This window comes from Engraulis encrasicolus, chromosome 17 (genome assembly GCF_034702125.1).
Source record: "Engraulis encrasicolus isolate BLACKSEA-1 chromosome 17, IST_EnEncr_1.0, whole genome shotgun sequence".
Lineage (NCBI taxonomy): Eukaryota > Metazoa > Chordata > Actinopteri > Clupeiformes > Engraulidae > Engraulis > Engraulis encrasicolus.
Window position 1 is genome coordinate 453,892 of NC_085873.1, and position 16,878 is coordinate 470,769.

At 45.0% G+C, this 16,878-nt stretch overlaps 3 protein-coding genes across 4 annotated transcripts in view; 2 read left to right on the forward strand and 1 right to left on the reverse strand.

Moving 5' to 3' along the window:
* The window catches only part of xylt2 (xylosyltransferase II), a 20,504-nt gene extending 20,375 nt beyond the window's left edge, over positions 1-129 (forward strand). For both annotated transcript variants that reach the window (XM_063221502.1, XM_063221503.1), the window contains exon 14: positions 1-129. This exon is cut by the window's left edge and continues 1,668 nt beyond it. The gene's annotated coding sequence lies outside the window, so the exon portion shown is untranslated.
* Positions 130-1,751: 1,622 nt separating this feature from the next.
* Positions 1,752-8,475, forward strand: LOC134467132 (uncharacterized). The gene is made up of 6 exons (XM_063221049.1): positions 1,752-1,783; positions 3,583-4,856; positions 5,190-5,272; positions 6,225-6,991; positions 7,600-7,664; positions 8,311-8,475. Exons 2-6 carry the CDS (start codon positions 3,630-3,632, stop codon positions 8,419-8,421), a joined length of 2,253 nt encoding a protein of 750 aa, XP_063077119.1. The 5' UTR covers positions 1,752-1,783; positions 3,583-3,629; the 3' UTR covers positions 8,422-8,475.
* A 514-nt stretch (positions 8,476-8,989) lies between these two features.
* On the reverse strand, positions 8,990-16,589 carry LOC134467587 (hexokinase HKDC1-like). The gene is made up of 3 exons (XM_063221428.1): positions 16,507-16,589; positions 15,729-15,912; positions 8,990-9,119 (listed from the first exon to the last, which is right to left on the reverse strand). The coding sequence occupies exons 1-3, from the start codon at positions 16,574-16,576 to the stop codon at positions 8,990-8,992; spliced, it is 384 nt and encodes a 127-aa protein (XP_063077498.1). The 5' UTR covers positions 16,577-16,589.
* Between the last annotated feature and the right edge of the window lie 289 nt (positions 16,590-16,878).

Genomic DNA, 16,878 nt, shown 5'->3' on the forward strand with positions numbered 1-16,878 from the left:
AGACGATGATCATGAGACGGCTTCAAAAATGATCAAAAACACGCTGATGGAAACTGTAAATGTCTGTTATTGTTGACAAAGATGAGACAAAAGCATCATGCAGGAAATAAAAAAAGAAACAAAAATGAACTCCCAACTCATTGTTTTTCTGTAGGGTACTGCACAAGAAAGAAAAAAACAAACTAAAAACACAACATCCATTCTCAAGGCGTTTCAGTGAGCCACCTGGTTGATGGCCAAATCCATTTGGCCGAAATCTGGTGTGCTGAAGGAAAAGTATTTTGCATTTATAGGCCCTGCCCTGCTATTATGTAATTTACATTATCCTATAATATTTACCCTGTTTCTGGTCTGTCATCAGAACTTGGAGGCACATTTTAGCTTCCAAGAGAGCAGTTTTGGCCTTACATGGACGGTGTTAACATTTGCTGCTAATAGAATGGCAATGAGCAAGTAGAACCAGAGAGCCTTTGGTCATAATGTATCGCTAAAAGCCCTGTGAAATGTCATAGTAGGTAGTAGCGCTGATGGCAGCTGCGGTTCCACTGGCGGCCAGTGCGCATTTTGTGAGGCTTACGCCTCCGATAAAGAACAAATCTAACCGCCTTTTGTTGGTCGATTTTCGTCCCGGTAGTCCAGTGATGTAGGTTACTACCCTCAAATGATAAGTAGTCCAATTCCTCGGAGCGCCGACAATGATATGAGCTGTCTCGACTCAACTAGTCGGCTCTAGGATCTCCATGCTGGGCCTACTTGCGTTGGCACCAAAACGCTCACAAGGTGCATGACTGATACGAACGCCGTTGTGTTAGCTCACTATTACGTGAACAAACTGAAAGTGGCAAGAAATCGGCCTTTTCCAGAAGCCGTTTTCCTGACGTTCAAAAAGGTATGCTTATAAATTATGACAGACTTGCACTCGCAGGTGGATACATCAGAGAAATGTTCTTCGTTTTAATCGTGATTGCATCTGTTGCTGGAACAGCATCAGTCATGCAGATGACCAGAGGCCAATACAGTGCAGCCACTCTAAAAAAAAAAAAAGGGGGGGGGGGGGGGGAGTCCACTATTTAGCACAGTCTTACAAGTAGTCACAGGCTCATTTGGATTCTGTCTGAACCGGTTTTAGAATCGCCGTCGGAGCATGCCCATATCCATAGGCTATCTAAAACCATCCTCACAATTTGTTTTCAAAAGTGCATCCCATCAAGTAGGGATGTTCACTGGCAATGGCGTTCCCTTACATGTTTGAAAGCGAAACATGGCTTTTGTCATATTATTTGACATTTTGTGAATGAAAGGGAAAAATACTACAAAATGTTAAATAAAAAATAATGACAGAAGACATGTTTCACTAAACCCAGTAAGACAGAAAAAACGGTGCATGAGGCTGAATAATATTATAATAATATTGTTAATATGAATAATAATATGTCTATTGAGTGGAATTAACTCTAAAAATGTTACACTGATCAAAAATAGTAAATGAACACTACCAACACTTATACTATGGCAGGTGAATACAGAGGCGTCACCCAACCGATGCAGCCAGCCATGCAGTGTGCTGTGGGCTTAAAAGAGAAGTCATCCATCATCTGCCACTCACCTGCTGTGAAGAGACGTATGGAGCTATTGAGGCATGGCCTCCCCAAGTCAGCGGTGCTAGACAGCCTGATGCAGAAGATTCTGGTACAGCAGGCCAGGCTTAGAGCTAAGGACGCTGAAAGAGCGAACGCAGGGAAACCGACCAGGAAGGTCTGCCAAGTGGCACCTAGTGCCAAAGGTCAGTCTCAGAGGATTTATCATTTGTTTCATGCTGGGAACTCAGAGCGTAAAAAAACTAGATGAAACTCTACAGGCTGAATATGGTTTTGTCTGGAGTATTGAATGCTGCACCATAGGGCATGATCATAGTTGGGCCATGAATCTGGTTCTGTCCTCTAATTAACCCTATTCAGACTGGGCTTTTTTGGCATTCCTGGGCCTGGGGGGGGGGCTCTTTTGACCCCCCCCTTATAACTCATGAACGGAATACCGTATGACTACGAAACTTGGGGGAGATGATCTACATATGGACATCTATGAATGACATAATTTGTGTGTAATTATCTGGTATTATGACGTCATTATGACATCATTATCTTATTATGCCCAAAATCTCGCCATATGGATTTTCCAACAAATTTAGGTAATGCACTTAAATTTTAATGATTTTGTGCTTCAAACCACTTACATGCTCACAAAGTTGTCTGAAGCTAATGGAAATAACAAAAAAATATGAAAATATATGGCGTCATAGATATGGTAAAGTGATTTTTGGTCAGACATACCTGTCAGAAAACCGTTGCCATGGCAACGGCAAAAATTATAAACCTAATCTTTCGGTACCAAACTGTAGCCAACTAAATGTTAGGAAAAGTCGCAAAGTTTCGTAGTCATAGCTTAAGTCGTTAAGGAATTATACGACATCAAAGTTGGTGCGGGCACTTTTAGCCCCCCCCCAGTCTGGATAGGGTTAAGACACTTTGTCTAGTTTTGAATCTGTGTAGTGAGTCCTTGGGATGGGCTTAGCATGGTGACTTTGCCTATGGTGTAAGACCAGACCATACATTTCATGATATACTGTACCCTGCTTTTCAGGCTAGGAAACTCTAACTTGACTCTCATCAGATAAATGGGTTCCGCCTTGCTCTCAGACATGCATCTGGAGCTACGCCATAGACGTAGGTCTCTGAAGGCAAAAAATCCTTGCACATGATTGGGGAAGCACAACATCGGCTGTCGCGTTACACTTATTTTTTCCCTTCTCCACTACGTTTACATTTTGACTGCGTCACATCTCTGAAAATCCTGATCCTGTTTCTTCAGCATTTTGATTTGGGAGCAGGGAGAATATAAAGGTCCTCTAGACCAGTGGCTCTCAACCTTTTTTGAACAAACGCCCCCTTGACCTCATCCTAAGCCTCCCAACGCCCCCTTGACCTCATGATAAGGCTCTCAACAACCCCCTTAGTATTTAAAAATGAAATGGATTAATGCCCCCAGTGACAACTAGGCACTGCCCCCTCTCAACTCCTTCTCAACACCCTTCTGGGGCTCCTCAACGCCCCCTGGGGGGCTGCAGCGCCCCCGTTGAGAAAGACTACTCTTGACCCTCATGTGAGTTTACAAAGCTGGGGTGAATTTCTCAAAACCAAAGTTGCTAACTACATAAGCTACTTCGTTGCTTTCAATGCATTTTCCCATTGGCAACTACCGAAGTTGCTAACAGGCTAACAACTTCCCTTTTGAGAAACTCACCCCTGAGCGGGAATACTAGAGCAGAGACGTTCTTAATGCTTAGAACAGAGAATCTTTGACTAGAGGCTCTGGTGATAGTCAGGCTAAGGAGACTCACCAAAATGACTAATTCAAATAAAAGAGTGGCATTTACACACTCTACTGAAGGGCCAAAATACCTGGTCAATAGTAAAAACATCACTCTTAATCTAAATTAATTCTACTGTTGTTTGGGGAATTGTTCAACTCCTTCGACGTGCGATTGATTATATGTGGCCAATGCCATTTCTGGTGTCTCTGCAGGGGAGCGCTCTGCTAACATCGCCGCCTGGCGCCAGGCACAGAGGCTCATGAGCCACTTCCTGGGTCCCAGTAGGACACCCTGTCCACGGGCCACCAATCACAACACGGCTCCAGTCGGTCCGCGAGGGGACTCGGCGCTTACTACACAGCAGCCCTCCTTACGTGGTACTATAGAGGCAGAGCACACCATTAACAACTCAGGCCCATCAAAGGGAACTTACTGTCATCAGAGACTTTGTAACCTTCCAGAGCCTCAATCCATGGCAACTAAGATGAAGGAGACGAATGGTGCTTATGCTCACCCTCCACCTCTGTGTTCTCGTAACGGTATCATCAAGAGCAAAACTGCCTCCCCCTCCTCCTCCTCCGCTTATTCTTCCTCCTTCTCCTCCCCCTCCTCCTCATCCAGTCCACCCTCTTCCTCTTCCCGCATTACCCAGACCGCTCCACACCACCACCACCCCACTGTGCATGAAAAGGAGAACCACAACCAGGAGGGCCCAGAAAAGGAGAACCAGAGCCAGAACCAAAAAAACTGGAACCAAATGAGTCGTCGACTCTCAAACGTCTCTGGCAAAGCCCCAGTGGTGGCCTCGTGCGTGGATGAGCTCCCCAGTGCAGAGCACTCCTGCCAGCCAGCCAGAGATGTCCGGGGCCTCCTGCTGTGGGACCAGCAGACACAGCTACACGCCATGTTTTCTGGGGGAGCACAGGCCCGTACAGCAGCAGCAGCAGGGTCTGCGAGACCACAGTCGCTCAACGCAACAAAGTTGCAGACCGGGACAGCAGCAGACGCCCCCTCTTCCTCCCCCTGGTCTACTGGAGATACTGAAACACACACACAACAGTCACCTGCATCAGAGAAAACTCAAACACACACACAACAACAACACATACCTGTGCCGGTGAAAACAGAAGCGCGCACCCAATTATCAGGACACGCCTATTGGGCGTCTGTGTCCGACTCCGAGAGAGCCGAAAGCTGCACACAGATAGAACACACTCGTGCGTCGTCTCGTGCATCAAGGGAAACACACACAGGGCACACACACGTAGCACCACCAGGCGGCCGCAAGTTTCGGCCAGGCCTGCAGGAGTACATGAGGCGCCAGAGAGCGATGAGGAGGAGGACGATGAGGGGGATGGCTCTGCAGGCGGAGGAGGAGGAGGAGAGGAGGAAGAGCAGACTGAAGGAGCTGAGTAGGAGACAGAGAGACGCGCTGGTGCAGAGGAGGACAGACAGGAGGACCATGGTGAGCGTCGTCTCGACGACGGTAAGATGCCCCTCGAGGGCCCTTTTTGCAGGAACACATACACATACACAGGTTACACCGCACTCTTGATTAGAAGGTGCGAATTATTTAAAAAAACTGTGATAAATGAAAGAATAAGGTCTCCCTGAGCCCTGAGGAAGGTCTGTTGACCGAAAACTTGGCAAATTAAAGAACACAAAGACGATCTAAGTGTGCAGACATTTTTCTTTCATTTATCGCAGGAACACACACAGGTCCAGTTCGAAACTGCTTGGAAGTCTCATGGTAGTTGATATAGTTTGAATGAATGAATAACTGTCCTTTGAGTGAAATGAAGCTGTTTTTCTCATCTAGGAAAAAGAGTTTGCTGCATGTCCAAGGGAGCCAAGTGGCCATCCGTGGAACAGTTCTGGAGCACGTCAGCAACACGCCACAGTGTACGTAAGACAAAGAGTGATCATTTTTATGACTATGTGGATCCAGAATTACTTTAAAGGTACACTGTGCAGGAAATGGTCAAAAAATTTCCTGCAACTATGCTGCTTATTGAAACTGGGCTGTCTATTGCCAAATTTGATCTTTTCATGAAAGTTTACAAAGTCATAAACTAATATTTTCTAGTATGGCCCATGGTCATTTCTGCAGCTTAAAATGCCAATTTCTGAAAATTCAAAATGGCAGACCATGGAGAAGATCCACCTTTTCATGTATGAAAAGTGCAATTTTCCCAGTCATAATGAATACTTACTGTAGAATTTGATGGTGGTGGTAAGTATTCATGAAAAAGGTAACATTAGTGAATGGGTAGCATGAATTCTGGAAATAAACAACTAAAAATCTTGCACAGTGTACCTTTAAAGGAAAACTATAGTAGAATTGTGTTGAATAACATTTAAGTTAATACTGTTGCTGAATAGTTTAATAGTTGTTTTCACCCATTGATGCTGGATGCTGCGTACATGGTGCATAGACCTAAGTGCCTGGAGCGACAGACGCAGCATTCAGGCTCATGACCTTTTAGATTTTTTTTTAAATTAAAAATGTGGGTATGCTAGGCACCTTTCCCCAAAAAGGTCTTGGGCATTTAGCAGCGTTTTTTTTGCAGGTGCCGTAGTCTTAAATGGGTTAAACCTTGAACCGCCCCTTACTGCATACTGTGTAACACATACAGAGTAGACTGGTGAAAGGTTGAAAAAGTTGATTACAGTCCTACGATCCAGTTTAAGCTACAGTCTAGTTAAAAACTAATCACCTGGTTAAATTGGACAGGTCAAACCAGTTAATTTGGAACATTGGATTGTGCCCAAGGAATCCAGGTGGACCATCATGGAGACACACTGTCCACTGACTGATCAATGACCAATGAGTCTTGTGCTTATACCGTTTTAGGGCTGCAGCAGAGGAAAGCACCTCGTCAGCAGATGAGGAGGAGGAGGACAGCACACCTGTGGGCTCCCCGGTGCAGGTGTGGGCAGGCCGCCGGACTACACTGGACGTCAGCATGGCCTCGACAGGCCGAACCACCAGAGGGCTCGTGGGCTCACTTCCTGTCCAGCTCCAGCCAGGTGTCCTCCGTCTGAGCCAGAGGGAGAGGAGGATGGAGATGCTGATGGGGGTCTCAGCTGTTCTGGATGCCCGGCTGGAGGAGGTGGAGGTGGTTCTGGGTCCAGTTGTAGAGCTCCAGTCTGCTGCAGTTCAGAACCTGCAGGTTCTAGAAGATTCTGATCCCCGCCGGGGTGACTTTTCCAACCTCCCGTGTGAAAACGTGCATATTCCAGTTATCCCTGACCTCAACAGTAAGCTCCAGGATCCAGCTCCACAGCCCTACGTAGTACACACCACGCCTGGTTCTGCTGTGAATCTGATGAGGTCCGCGTTGATGCTGCACCCATCCCCCAAAACCCCACCCTGCCTGGAGACATGCATCACCCCCAACACCTCGCTCCATCCTGGGTCTGCCGTAGTCCCTACAACCCTGCCCCAGCCTCGTGCTCACACTGCTCCCATGGAAACTCTACTCTTCCAGCCAGGGGCTCGCCAGACAGCTCAGGGGCCCCGGACAGCTCCATCACTGTCTACAGACATGTCCATCCATCATGCTCAGACTGTGGCGGAAGAAAAGCATGCGCATTATATTTATTCTGATGATGAAGCAGGTGGCTTATTACATTACATTTGGCAGAGGCTTTGAACCAAAGCAACTTAAAATCGAGGACATAGGCCTACATGTAATCATAGCGTACAACACTTGCAGATACAAAGGGCACACGAAATATACAGAACAATAAGTGCAGGTGCCAAGTAGGGTTCGTTTTTTTTTCATGTACGGTAACACAGGGTTAAAAAGCAAATTGTCGTTGTCCAGTAGACACCTTACAACTCCACTTTCTATTATGTTTAAAGTTATTGATTTAAAACCAGAATTTTCCAAATACATAAACATTTAATCATTTAACACAAGTTTGAAATAATTTCTAAAGATCATATACTCATGGAAACTGAAAATGAAACTATTTATTATATTATTATTATATTAGTTTAGGAAAGGTGGAGTTACAAAGTTTTTGTCAGACAGCAATGAAATGCACAATAAGTTTACTGGCTTTGGAAATGCAAATGCTTTCAATCCTACATGTATGCAATACTATAATTACATATAGTCAGTATTTTCAGTATACTTAACTATGTTATACTCTATATTGTACTATACATATACTCTATAGTCTATATTGCTTTTAACTGACACTATACTTGTCACCTGTAGCGGGCCCAGAACACTTCAGGAGCATCACTCCGTCAGGGAGCTGCAGCAGCTCTGACAGCAGCAAGGTAGACAGCCCAAGTGTGTGTGTGTGTGTGTGTGTGTGTGTGTGTGTGTGTGTGTGTGTGTGTGTGTGTGTGTGTGTGTGTGTGTATCTATTTGTCGGTGTAAGAACAAGGCTAACGATATGAGAGGGATCACTCCCATTGGCACGTATTGTACCATCAAAAACTTGCAGTTACACCTTGATGGTGACTGCGGCCAAATGATGACTGGGAAACCTGAATGTGAGTCAATAGGGCTAAATGCAAAAAAAATTACTTCAATTTTCAATCATCAACCTCATGCATATACATTTCCTGTTCAGAACTGTGGCGGGTATTATACAAGTAAAGGTATTGTCAAGTTCTTTGGTTCTTTTGTTTTCAACCTGTACTGGCTAGCATTATGCTAAAGTAAATGCATTTCTCATAAAATGAATTGACTCATAAATATAAGGTCGCAGATTCGAGCCTCATAAATATAAGGTCGCAGATTCGAGCCTCATGTGTGTGTCCATGCATGAATCTGCTATACTCCTCTAAAAAATGCATTAGCAAGACATCCCTTATCAGTGTAAGATTGACTTTGAAAGATGCATGGGGGAGAAAATGGACAGATGGTCATTTTTATGTGTTTTGATTTAACTGTGCTCCCTGTCTGTGTTTTTCAAAGGATGTTTTGATATGGACCTCAGTTCGTCAGCATACTTATAGTACAGCCAGAGTGAACACCAAGACAGACAAACATTTTTCATCTACTTTCTGGACTCCTGAGAAACTCTAATTTGAATATTTTTCAAACAGAGAAATAAGAAATAAAACTAGATTGCATTCTCTCGATAAGAAAATTCCGAAGTATGGTGACATTTTTGTATCTGTTCTGTTGTTGGCATACATATACAGTGGCACACACACTCACAAAATTATCAGAGACAATTATACTTTACTATACGTTATTTAATTTTTCAGGACATTGCACATTAATGAACACACATATAGTACATGTAAATGTGCCAGATTATAGCACAATGGTAAATTTTCATATGGAGTCTAACATTGGCAGGCTAGATATACAGGTAGAGAAATGAAAAGCATATTATGCCAGTATGTTCACATGATGTGAATAACAATGCCGTTGTTCACGTTATTAGCGCAGGGCTGGACTAGCCATCTGGCATAGCGGGCATTTCCCGGTGGGCCTCGCACCCTTGTGGGCCCCTTTTTTGAGAAATGTTTTAAAAAAATAATAATAATAATTAATTACTTTTATATTTTTCATCTCAAGAAGTAGGCCTATAAATAGTACTGTGGAAAAAAGTCCAGATAGCCCAGTAAGAAAATCCTGAAGAGTTCTACATCTGATCCATTGAGCTTCTCTTGGTCATAGCAGCTCCTGTGACACTGGCATCGTCTACCTCTTTGAACGTCACCTTGCAGTTTGGTGCCAACCTCGTCACCGTTTCTCCAAGTCTGTGTGGGTAACTTGGAGAGGGAGGAGAGAGAGGGGGGGGTTACAGTGGGGTTGCTTGAAATGACACGTTCCAATTCCACAGAAACAGCATATGGTTCTTCAAGATTGGAGGTGCACTGTGTAATATTTTTGGTAGTTTATTTCCAGAATTCATTCTGTCAATTAACAAAAGTTACCTTTTTCATGAATACTTACCAACACCATCAAAGTATTTATTGTGACTGTGAAAATGGCATTTTTCATGCATGAAAAGGTGGATCTTCTCTATGGCCTTCATTTTGAATTTAAGGCAGCACAGCTTCATGGCGCAGTATACACGTAGTTACAATACCTACTCTAGCCACTATCCTACACAAGGCACCTTACATAAAAGCCAACCTGGGAAACTCCAACTCCCATTGTCATGGTGACACAGCACTCCACAGCACACTACACTAAAAAAATGCATTTATGCCTCACTCGTGCAAGGGTGCAGCCCCTAATGGCGCCCCAAGGGAGCAGTGCTGCAAGACGATACCATGGTCAGGGTACCCCGCAATGACGCCGCAAGGGAGCAGTGCGACGGGACGATACCATGGTCAGGGTTCCTCAGTCATGGAGGTGGATGGGTGAGAGCACTGGTTAATTACTCTCCCCACCAACCTGGTGGATCGGGCATCGAACCTGCAACCTTTGGGCTACAAGTCTGACGCCCTAACCGCCTACACATGACTGCCCAGTCTTCAAAAGCCTTTTTTCCACTGCCGGTTTTCTGGTAGGCCTACAGCTCGACAAGGCGTGACTTGGCCGCCACTTTTTCCGAGCTGTTGGCCTACCAGAAAACCGGCAGTGGAAAAGAGGCATAATTGACAATGTTTACTCATATCACTGTATAGGTTTGCCTGCTCTCATTGTGCAGCCATGTGCTATGGCCTCCTTAATTATTCAGCCTTATATGTTGTATGTCTTCCTAATTATTTCAGTCCTAGGATATCTGAATTCTATGACGCTTGTATTGATGTTACAATTGTATTCATATTCTTTAAAAAAATATTCCAAGTTATATTCTTCGGTTGTAGCTGGTGGGCTAAATAGTAATTCGACGAAATAATGAAATAGCTGTAGCGATTTCAAACACTGCCCACCCTCCATGATGCAGTAACTGAGCTTACTGTTGCTCTGATTTGCTGTTTGTTCTTACTGTTTATTATTATTATTATTATTATTATTATTATTATTATTATTATTATTATTATTATTATTATTATTGTTGCAGTTGTTGTTTTTTATTTTATTTTATTTATTTATTTACTGTATTTATTTTATGTATGTGTGTTTGTGCCTTTGTTTTGGAGTTATTGTGTTTATAAAGAACAAAATTTGAATAAAGAAATGTTTGGGGGAAAAAACTGAGCTTACTGTGGGTGCATCCTGTACGCGTTATGTTTCTGAGCTTAGTGAAGTGTGTTTAAAAACCCAGCTCATTTTTCATTTGGTAACTCGGGTGTAGAGAGCTGGTTACCGGAGAGAGCTCTGTCAGAAAAGTAAGTGTCCTTTTCTAATTGCTGCCTAGTTAACCTGAAGCCTGCCTTTTTGATTAAGTGCCTTATTTTTGCCTTTTGCTATTTTTGGATTAATTTTGGACTTTGATATATGTCACGATACGCACACAATCTGTGTCTCTTGTCGTGGATATTTATTATAACTTTGGCAGCACAATACAGAGCTCGCGTGAAGCGTGTCTTCATTAACTTGTCCAACTATTCAACTGGTGACCGGAAGTGCGTCACGGCGTAATATACTGATAACGTCAATACATCATTACATTACATCTCCCCCTTTTAAGACAATAAACAAAAGGTAACCTTTACCTGTACTGAGTCCATCTAGAAAATCTCAAGCACATTCAAATAAACAGGACTTACTGTAATAGCATGTTCAGGTAAGCAACTTAAGCCTTATTAAAAATGAAATCCATTTTTACCAAGTGCATTTTTCTTCCTTTTTTTTTCATTTTTTTTTCAGAACCCCTCAACTTCCATACTACTATACTGTAGTACTTGTAACAGACATATGCCTTAAGTGCATCAACAAAGATATTACATATTACATACTACTGTACTGTAGTATTTTAAAGCACATACCGGTAAACTTTGCACAACATAATACAATAAGTGCATTGCAACATTAACTGCAGAAACTTTTTTTTTTCCTCATCTTCACTTTTCTCCCCCTTTTTTTTCCTTGCTGTGATTTGCCTAGGGGTTTTTTTTCATTTTTTTCTGCCCTTTCAGGTTTTTTTTTTTCCTTCAACTTAACAAAATCTGTAAAAAAAAAAAATGGTTAGGCATTAGCAGTCAAGAATCAATCATTGAGTCTGAACCGGAGAGGTGTCCGGATTTCACGGCCCCTGGAGGTCAGTCTGGCTGTGCCACCAGACAGAGTAGGCCGTGCCGGTGTAGTCTCTGGTGCAGATGGCCCCGGTGATGCTCTTTGGCCCCTGGTGACCATCCCAGGAACTGGACTGCTGGCGGGTCGTGCTGGGCTGGTCCCGGGCTGTAGCTGTGGTTCTGGAGGCTCGGTGATCTCAGCAGGCCCGGTGATCTCAGGAACCGCCTGGGAGTTGTCTCCTGTTGCGCCGCAACACTGTGCCGTTGTCCATCTTGACCATGTAGGATCTGGGTTGTTCCGCTCTCGCCACCACCTGCGCAGGGGTCTTCCACCCCTTGTCTGTGTCCAGCTTGACACGGACTGCCTGTCCTGTTGGCAGCTCTGGGAGACGGAGGGTGGCGTGTCTGCGGTTGTAGAAGTACTCGTAGGCTCTTTTGGCTTTAGAGTCGTTTATTCTCACTTGTTCAGGGCTTATTGGAGTCTTTTGCAAGTTTTGCTCCAATGTGGGGACTGTGGTGCGAATTTGACGTCCCAGCATAAGTTGAGCTGGACTGGCCCCTGTTGCTGCAATGGGCGTGGCCAGGTAGCTCATCAGGGCAAGGTACGGGTCGGGTTGTTTCAGCAGTCTTTTAGCAGTCTGAACTGCTCTCTCGGCTGCCCCGTTGGCCTGGGGGTAGTGAGGGCTCGAGGTCACGTGTGTGAACCCGTAATCTTTGCAAAAGTCAGTGAATTCTGCTGAAGTGAACTGCAGTGCGTTGTCGCTGACTAATTCCAGCGGTATGCCCCACCTGCTGAAGATGGCTTTGAGGCGCGTAAAGACCTGCTGGCTTGATGTAGAAGGTAAGTGTGCCATTTCGACATACCTGGAATAGTAGTCCACTACTACCAGATACTGTTTCCCTTCCAGCTCGCATAATTCAGCAGCGATCCTCTGCCAAGGCCCCTCTGGTAGGGCCGTTGTGATGAGAGGCTCATGCCTCTGCTTCGGCTTGTTTTCTATGCAGAACTTGCACTTTGACATCGTTGCTTTGATGTCGCTTCCGATGCCGGGCCACCATACGGAGAGCCGGGCTCTCTCGCGGCACTTTGTCAGTCCTTGGTGACCGGCATGAATCTTTCTCATAATGTCTGTTCTCAGTGCTTGTGGAATCACAATTCTGTTGTCGTAGAGGACTAACCCCCTCGCTTCTGAGAGGTGGTGTCTGGCAGAATAGAATGCTGAGAAGGAGGGAAAGTTGTGTGTCTTACGCCAGCCGTTCCGCACCCTGGAGATGACTGCCTGAAGGTCTGGGTCGGTCTGCGTTGCTCCTCTTATCTCCTCCATCCTCTCTGCTGACATGGGTTTGTTTGTCAACACTGCGTCGACGTACGCCTTGACATGGCGCTCTGTCTCTGACTCGGCCCGAGTCAGAGGGCTCCTGGACAGCGCATCGGCCACGATCAGCTGCTTTCCTGGAACATGCACAGCTGTAACATTGAACCGCATCATGCGCATTAACAGTCTCTGGCACCGCACTGGCGCCTTGTCCAGGTCACATGCATTGATCAATGGGACTAGCGGCTTGTGGTCTGTCTGGAGGCAAAAGCTGTCTAGCCCCTGTACATAACGTACAAATCGTTCACACGACCACACCGCTGCCAAGCACTCCTTTTCTATTTGGGAATAACGTTTCTCTGCCTCTGTGAGTGTGCGTGAGCAGAATGCAACAGGTCTCAACTCACCACTGTGCTCCTGAAGTAGAGTGGCGCCCAGGCCGTAGCTGCTGGCGTCGGCGCTCACGACGGTGCGGCGGTTGGGGTCGTAGTAGGCCAGTGCTGCGGCTGATGAGAGCATCTCTTTGGCTTTCTGCAGCACTCTCTCTTGGAGGTCACCCCATGCCCACGCACTGTCCTTCTTTAGCAGGTCAGTGACCGGGTGTAGCACGGTTGAGAGGCCTGGCAAGAACCTCCCCAGGTAGTTGATCATGCCTAGGACCTGGCGCAGCTGTCCCACGTCGTTTGGGCTGGGCATGTCAGAGATTGCGCTCACCTTGCTTTTGTCTAATTTCATGCCCTCTGCGCTGATTATGTGTCCGAAGTAGTCGATCTCCGACTTGTTGAAGTGGCACTTTGCTTTGTTCAGTTTCAGTCCAGACCGCCTTATGGTCTGGAGGACTGCATTCAGCCGCCTGCTGTGTTCCTCCTCGTCCGCACCGTAGACGAGTATGTCGTCCATCACGACCACGACTCCCTCGTGGCCGCTGAGCAGGTCGGTCATGAGTCTTTGAAAATTTTCAGGCGCTGACGAAATCCCGAATGGGAGCCGCTTAAAGCAAAACCTGCCCATGGGCGTGATGAAGGTAGTCAGTTTCTGACTGTCGGGGTCTAGGGGAATTTGCCAGAAGCCACTAGAGGCATCTAGTGTGGAGAACACTTTTGCCCCGGCCAGCTTGGGAGCAATGTCCTCCAGTGTGGGTAACACGTACAGTTCTCGCTTGACAGCCTTGTTCAGCCTTTTGAGATCCACACACACTCTGACCTGGTCTTTATTCTTTTTCTCAGCAGGCACCATGGGCGCACACCAGTCAGTCGGGCCCGTGACATGCTCGATTATGCCCAACTCTAACATGCGCCCTAGCTCTTTTTCAACCTTGGGCAGGAGGGGAAACGGCACTCGGCGCGGCGTTGTGGTGACGTAGGGCTCTGCGTCTGCTTTCAGCACAATTTTGACGGGGTCGCACTGTAACAGTCCTATTTCCCCGAATAGGTCGTCCGACTCAGTGCTGACTGCATTCAGACGTTTCACGAGGCCCATGGATTTGGCTACTCCTCCCCCCAGAAGATTCTGTGCGAATTGTCCTTTAATCACAGTTATCCAGAACGCATACTTTTGGCCCTTGTGCAGGCATGTGGCCAGGAATTTGCCTATGCACACCACTTCCCCTCCTGGGCTTTGTGGCACTGACTGTGGTTTTGGCTAATTGAGGCTTGTTTGGCAGTTTGCTGTATGTTTTCTCAGTCATGACAGTAATGTCTGCCCCCGTGTCAATCTTAAAGTCCACTAGACTCTTGTTGATGGGCAGTGTGACATGCCAATCGTCACTCAAATCTGGCTGTTCAACTACTCTATGGGCCTGATTTGTCACAGCTCCGATAAAGAAAGCTTGATCATTATCATCATCCTCATATTGGTGTGTAACAGCCATTAATTGTTTAGTCATTTTGCTTTTGCACAACAGTTCAAAGTGTCCCAGCTTACCGCATCGCCGACATTTCTTGTCGCGTGCAGGGCAACGCTCCTCGCGTGTGTGTGTTCTGCCACACCGTGGGCATCCATTTTGTTATTGTCCATGTTATTTTTGTACTTAAGATGCTATGTTAGTTACTTCCTCTTCTCCTCGCAGGGCTCTGATGAAGATGCATTGTCGAAACGTTAGTCTAATGCACTAAAAATAAAGAATAACAAAAATAGACCTCTGTGTGGCACCAGACTTTCTTCCCGTTTATGCATCCCAAACAATGTCAAATAGAGAGTAAAAAGTGACAACAGTACAGTTATTGCCAATCCCTGATGTTCATGACACGTGGTGTGTCATTGAAGATACGTATGTCAATGTCAAGTCAGTCTCATGAAGGATGCTGTCAAGTTAAGTGTTACCATGTGTTCTTGTCACATTGTATTTGACCACAACTGAAGCTATTCTCATGAAAATCACTTATTAATGGCAATGTATCATTTCATATATTTGAACTCTTGAAATTAAAGCTGGATTGAGTTATCAGGGTTTAAGAAACACACATCACCACACAAGCCAATAAAAACACATAAGACACGTGGGGACTCACTTTTCAATCTCAGAGATGTAAGGGGTCTCAAACTTGCCCGTTTTTGACAAAGCACCGGACACTGTCCCCCCAAAGAGTAGTTTCTTCTCAGCCATGTCTACCAGAAGCAAGCCAACTCACGCAGGTACTTGCCACTGATCATCTTTTCAAACCTACACAAATATGCACGCACGCATGCAGACGAAAGGATGCACTTACTGCAATCTCTAAATCCTGTCTAAGTGGCCATGCCTCAGCAAGTCCCACACATCTCAGTGTTTATCAGTGAACACACTGCAGCTATGGGTATCACTTTAGGCCTATTACTTCCCCATAGCCCTGTCAAGTTTGAAGAAGAGAATGGAATTCTTACACTTCGAAAGTTTTTACCTTTTAAGACTTCCCAGTCCAGGAAAGACATTTAAGGGGCAAATGGCCTAACTTACGTGTGGTAACATTTATTGTTGGAGTCGTCGTCAACCCTCTTGTCGAACTCTGTCTGGATGCCGACGCGTTGCAGACACCCAAAGCCACCCCATTCAGTGTTGATGCACATCTGTTCCGCGCTTCTTCCTTTTTCACTCGCCACGTTACACATTTCCTCCATGTAGCAGGCATTGGTGCCCGTGCCTACCGTGACGACAAGTCTAAACTGTTACATTGTACTGTTACACTATACTTACTTAGGTGTTGTTTCCACATAGCCGGATATTTTTATATGTGGATATTTTTTCTCCTGTTCAGGTGTAAATGCAACATGTGGATAAAAATAAAATAAAAACTCCATTGTAACAGATGTGTTTCAGCCCCCTAAATGGGATATTTTTAAGCCGGATTTTTAATGTGTCTATTTTAAACCTCCGTATATGTGGAAACAATAGGCCAAACCCAATGTGTTTTCAAAAATATCCAGCTACGTGGAAACAGCACCTTAATCTAGGCCTACTACAACTTTTACCACTGTCAAAGATTTTTATTTGCTGCTTATGCGCAAAACCAGGCACATTGGAACTCTTATGCAATCCCTCTGAGTCAATAAATAAAATTGTAATGTACTATACTGTACTGTATATGACAGATATATATAAAAAAGAAATACATAAAATAAAAAATAAAAGTCCAAGGAGGATGTTCAGAACTTTTACTTTGCCAGCCTGTGTCTCCGTTAATGAAGCCTATTTTCCTGTTATGACTAAATGGGATCACATGGTATCACATGCTTACCGATGATCATGCCAACCAAACAGTCTGACTGATTTTGGTTCTGGTTATGGTAGTAAGCACAGCTCATCATTGTCCCCACTGCGTCGTTCAATACGGCAACAGGATTTATTTCGTAGTTTTTTTCTTTTCCTTGATATGGCATCCCTCAGCAGCTGTACCACATCCAACTCCTTTTTCTCGAAATTAAAACCTTTCGTCCAGTCTATCAATATGGCCTATTGGGGCACGCATGCCTGCAAGGATAAACACAGGCAGACATACAGGCAACACACACACACACACACACACACACACACAACAAAGTATTGTGGAAAGTCACTGCAACAACAGCAATTAAATGGTGGACATTTGGATACTTAAAAAATGTCAGAA

Bases quoted from the DNA above. Each gene is read 5' to 3' on its own strand.
- LOC134467587 (XM_063221428.1), bottom strand. From the start codon at position 16,576: ATGATGAGCTGTGCTTACTACCATAACCAGAACCAAAATCAGTCAGAC. The intron at 15,913-16,506 runs GTAAGCATGTGA...TCGTCACGGTAG, and splicing joins TTTGGTTGGCATGATCATCG to GCACGGGCACCAATGCCTGC. The intron at 9,120-15,728 runs GTAAGTTAGGCC...TCCCTCTCCAAG, and splicing joins AACAATAAATGTTACCACAC to TTACCCACACAGACTTGGAG.
- LOC134467132 (XM_063221049.1), top strand. From the start codon at position 3,630: ATGAGCCACTTCCTGGGTCCCAGTAGGACACCCTGTCCACGGGCCACC. The intron at 5,273-6,224 runs GTACGTAAGACA...ATACCGTTTTAG, and splicing joins CGTCAGCAACACGCCACAGT to GGCTGCAGCAGAGGAAAGCA. The intron at 6,992-7,599 runs GTGGCTTATTAC...TGTCACCTGTAG, and splicing joins TTATTCTGATGATGAAGCAG to CGGGCCCAGAACACTTCAGG.